Raw genomic sequence first — 4645 nt, 5'->3', positions numbered from 1 at the left:
TATTGCGATTTTTTTATGTCCCAAACATTGCTCACTATACTCTGAGTATACCAAACATTAAGAACACCTTCCTAATATTGAGTTGCACCCCCCTTTGCCCTCAGAACAGCCTCAATTCGTCGGGGCATGGACTCTACAAGGTGTTGAAAGTGTTCCACAGGGATGCTGGCCCATGTTGACTCCAATGCTTCCCACAGTTGTGTCAAGATGGCTGGATGTCCTTCGTGTGCTGGACCATTCTTGATGTACACGGGAAACTGTTGAGCATGAAAAACCCAGCAGCGTTGTAGTTCTTAACACACTCAAACCGGTGCCCCTGGCACCTAATACCAAACCCCGTTCAAATACACTTAAATATTTTGTCTTGCCCATTCACCCTCTGAATGGCACACGTATACAATCCATGTCTCAATTGTCTCAAGGCTTAAAAATCCTTCTTTAACTTGTCTCCTCCCCTTCATCTACACTGATTGAAGTGGATTTAACAAGTGACATCAATAAGAGATCATAGCTTTCACCTGGTCAGTCTGTCATGGACAGAGCCGTTCTTAATGTTTTGTATACTCAGTATATGTCTGCTGCAGAGGAGGCTGGTGGGAGGAGCTATAGAAGGACGGGCTCATTGTAATGGCTGGAATGGAATTAATGGAACGGTATCAACCACAAACATATCTAAACCATTTATTTAATTCCAGCCATTACAATGAGCCTGTCCACCTTTTAGCTCCTCCCACCAGCCTCCACTGCTCTGCTGCAGAGACAAGAGAACCATGGGAAAATTCTTTATGACACGTAATGGAAATAAAAGCTCTGAAAACGTGTTGGCTCACTATTTCAAAAGAAGATGGAGAACAAGCTACAGGATGAAAAATAACGGAGTTTTGGCGTTGGTACAGCCGACTAGCGCAAGCTAACGCTACAAGGCAAAGAGTATCGATGTAATATCGTCCCAAAATAATATTGCGATTGTAACTATAGATTTAAAATTAAAAAAATAAATAAAAAATCACCACTAGTTAAAAGCATTTCTGTCTGTTGTGCCATGCAATTTCTGCATCTCAGGCTTCAAACGGAGATCGATCGATTAATGAATTAAATAAGAGCCCTGTGTCCTGGCATGTTCTCAATGGTCCTGATGCACCAATCGTTATTCCTTCATGAGCTTGATGGAATGACAAGTCTGGTTGGCAAAATAAGTGTAATTAAGCACATTGAAAAAGCTGGGATGAGCAATAAGTCTTCTGGTAAGAAGTTATTTGTTAACGATGCCATGGTCACAGCAGCACGATGTCATAGTCACACAGCAGCAACAATGCTTGACATAGGAAGCGATCACAGTCAGCCAAGCACACAGTAGCCAGACACAAAGAAAATGCAACCTTTTAGACTGGTCCCAGAACTGTTTGTGCTGTTTTGTCAAGGAGTAACATTGACAAGACAGTACAAACAGATCTGGGATCAGTCTAAGCATCGTTCGTCTTATTGGCCGAAAGAGCTCGTGGAGGTTGAACAGCTGTTTAATCTGCTCTGTCTGCATGGATTATCTCCTGGAGGTTGACCAGCTGTTTAATCTGCTCTGTCTGCATGGAGTGTCTCCTCAGCAGTGTCTGCTTTGACTTCAGATCTCTGGGGATGGCAGGAGCACAGGGGATAAGAGGCTTTGATCCCAGCCCTGCAACACCCCCGTTCAGATTCAGTGCCTTGGTGCTTCCACTCAGGCTGGGGCAGGTTGAGGTGGGGCTGACCCCGATGTCGGGTATGGGTGCGTGGGGGTTGAGAGGGGGCAGGTACCCCGGGCGGGTGTGGGAGATGTGATCCAGGAGCAGGGCCCCTGAGCCTCTCCTCTCCAGGTTTGCAGGGCCTCTTCTCTGGGCACCACTCTCCAGGGACTCCCTGGAGCCCGACAGTGTGGAGGATCTACTACTGACCAGTTTACGCTTCTCCGTTCCCCCTACAACACCCCTGGAGGAGTCTCCACTCTCTGGGTGGCTGCTGTGGCTGCCAAACTGGGGAAGCTGGGAGTCAGAGCTGTAATGGTCTATACCAATGTTGCGGCGGCGGACCACATTTCTCAGGCTGGACACAGCCAGGTTGGGAAGGCAACAGTCTGGAGAGGTTTTGTTTACGGGGAGGACAGGCTCATGGGCGCCACAGGGGTAGCCTCCATAGTTTCCTCCGTCCCCCCGGTGCAGGAGGTTTGGGTGGGAATAAGCTGCAGCACTGTCGTAAGACATCTTCCTGCTCAGGCCTCCTCTTCCTCCTCCCCCGCCACCTCCCTCACTCCCAACCACCTGAAAGAGAAAAAAAATATACTAATTAATTATTATACAGGCACATGATAAGTTATTCGTTTTATTATTATCATGACCTGCTCCAGCTGCCCCGTGGCATCCTTGGGGTCGATACTTTGGTGGCGGGCGACGATCGGATGTGCCCCGGGCCCCACCCTTCCGGAACCAGAGAAGACCAGGCTGTTGACCCGGAAGGAGAGCTCTTCCTCTGGGGTGATGTCCAGCAGCTCCTCGGTCAGGCTGGAGGAAGAAGAAGAAAACACACATACATATTTGTTTGGAGAGGCTGGACCAATGGGAAGCTACTAGTGCAGTTCCCTGTGAGCAGTTTAGGGGTTAAAGTGCCTTGCTCAAGGGCAGGAGATAGTATCTAGGACACTGATGCCACCAACCCTCCAGTTGCCGACCCACTCCTGACCAGATTTTCTTCCCTGACAGACATAGCATTCAAACCGATAACCCTCCAGTTGCCGACCCACTCCTGACCAGATTTTCTTCCCTGACAGACATAGGATTCAAACCGATAAACCCTCCAGTTGCTGGCGCACTTCTCTAACCTAGTCTAGGCTACCTACCTGGAGGCCTTGTTCTGCTGCACCCAGGGCTCAGAGTGGAGCCGCTGGGGATGGAACAGCTTCACCACCCCAGGACCGGGGCCTCGAAACAAGTTAGGGTCCCTGGTCGGGGAGCCCGGCTGAGAAGAACCAGAACCAGCAGAACCAGAGATGGTTGTTCCACCACCCTGGTGATGGTGCTCCCTGAGGCCCAGGAGGGGGCTCCCTGGCTGGGGTGAGGCAGTGGCTGAGGTGCCCTGCGGAGGAGTGCGGAGCTGGATCTCTGAGGGGGGCATGCAGCAGGCAGCAGAGCCAGGGGTGCAGTGCAGGCGCTCCTCCAGGTCGGGAGGCGGGGGTACGTTCAGGTACTGCTTGGTCATCTGGCGTCCTGACGGCAGCTTGTCCGTGGTGATGATGATGACCTGTAATAAAAGGCCATCAGATGTTTTTTTTTAATCCAAAGCCACTTCTAGTAGAGGGTGCAAATGGGTGGCCCCAGCAAACGGTTGCAAAACTCTGGTTACTTTCCCAAAATGTCCAGGTTTTCCAGAAGTCCTGGTTGGAGATTCCAGGAATCAGAAGGAGATCAGCAGGAAACCTCAAACCAGGATTTCTGGGGAAGTTACCAGAATTTTGCAACCCTTCCAAGTGGAATCAAACCCACATCCTTACCTCCTTGCCCTTGGCCTTGCAGGCATCCAGTAGGACTCTCAGGGCCTCGTTCTCCCCTGCGTTGACAGCATAGACCAGTGCTGAGAAGCCAGAGTGGTCGTCCAGGCTGGGGTCAGCTCCACTCCCCAGCAGTAGAGAGAGGACCTCTGCCCCCGCCTGTTCCAAACAGGCATGCATCAGGGCCGTCTTACCGGTCTTGTCCTGGATATTTGGGTCAGCTCCGCTCTCCAGCAGGTACCTGTTGATGTAATGTTGATCAATACCTTTTGGAAACACCTGAAGAGGAGGTACAGGGTCTTATGGACACTACAGCAGGCCATTGGTGGCCAATATTATTCATAAAGGGACGTTTTTGGTGCAGGATTTTGCTCCAGCCATAGCACCTGATTTAACTAATTATCCAATCATAGTCTTCAATACAAACTGTGTTAAGTCAGGTGTGTAACTATTTTGGCTGTTTAACTGTATGTAGTAAAAGCCTGCACTGGCCCATTTGGACACTCCTGCTCTGCTGAGCGGTGTTCCTACTCGTTAACGTACCGAACCATCTTGTGTTTGGGCACGCTTTGTGCGTCCGTGTGGCGCGTCTTGCACGCCACCATCAGGGGCGTCTCGCCGCGCTCGTTGCTCTCGTTGATGTAAGCCCCTCCCTCCAGCAGCAGGCGCGTCAGACGCAGTCGGCTCAGGAACACAGCCTTGAGCAGAGAGTTCCCGTCCGTACGCACCACCATCGTGTCTTCCATGACAGCAGGGTTAAAGGTGAAAGGTCACGCTAATGCAGGTACCTGTACTGTTTCTTATAGGGTCATCTGTAATTTATGTATATGCAATTTGGTCAAGGCCCTGTGGGAATACAAATGGACAGGTCACTAAATAATCCAGACAACAGTATTTGAGCACAAGATAAGCCAGGTCTAAATCTGACGCTGAGTGCATGTTCACACAAGATAACCCAGGTCTAAACCATAGCTGATATGAAAGAAAGACAGAAGGCCCCAGAGGAGCAGAGTTGCCCAACCTTAGTGCACTTTGATGTGTTGATACTGCCTTGGACCACTCATGATGTATTGATACTGTGTTGGACAACACATGATGTATTGATACTGTGTTGGACCACACATGATGTAT

The 4645-nt window shown here is 50.0% G+C and overlaps 1 protein-coding gene across 1 annotated transcript in view; it reads right to left on the bottom strand.

Annotated features, from left to right (window-relative positions):
- Positions 1–601: 601 nt before the first annotated feature.
- ankrd34bb (ankyrin repeat domain 34Bb) overlaps positions 602–4645 on the bottom strand; it is a 13328-nt gene continuing 9284 nt past the window's right edge. The window contains exons 2-6 of the mRNA XM_029761973.1: positions 4058–4360; positions 3518–3755; positions 2867–3267; positions 2369–2531; positions 602–2291 (exon numbers count right to left, since the gene is read on the bottom strand). Coding sequence (XP_029617833.1) covers positions 1518–2291; positions 2369–2531; positions 2867–3267; positions 3518–3755; positions 4058–4260 — 1779 coding nt within the window. The 5' untranslated portion in view covers positions 4261–4360 and the 3' untranslated portion in view covers positions 602–1517. The remainder of the gene's footprint in view (positions 2292–2368; positions 2532–2866; positions 3268–3517; positions 3756–4057; positions 4361–4645) is intronic.

Source organism: Salmo trutta, chromosome 9 (genome assembly GCF_901001165.1).
Source record: "Salmo trutta chromosome 9, fSalTru1.1, whole genome shotgun sequence".
Lineage (NCBI taxonomy): Eukaryota > Metazoa > Chordata > Actinopteri > Salmoniformes > Salmonidae > Salmo > Salmo trutta.
Note: the sequence above shows the minus strand (reverse complement) of the source record. Positions and strands in the feature narration are given on the sequence as shown.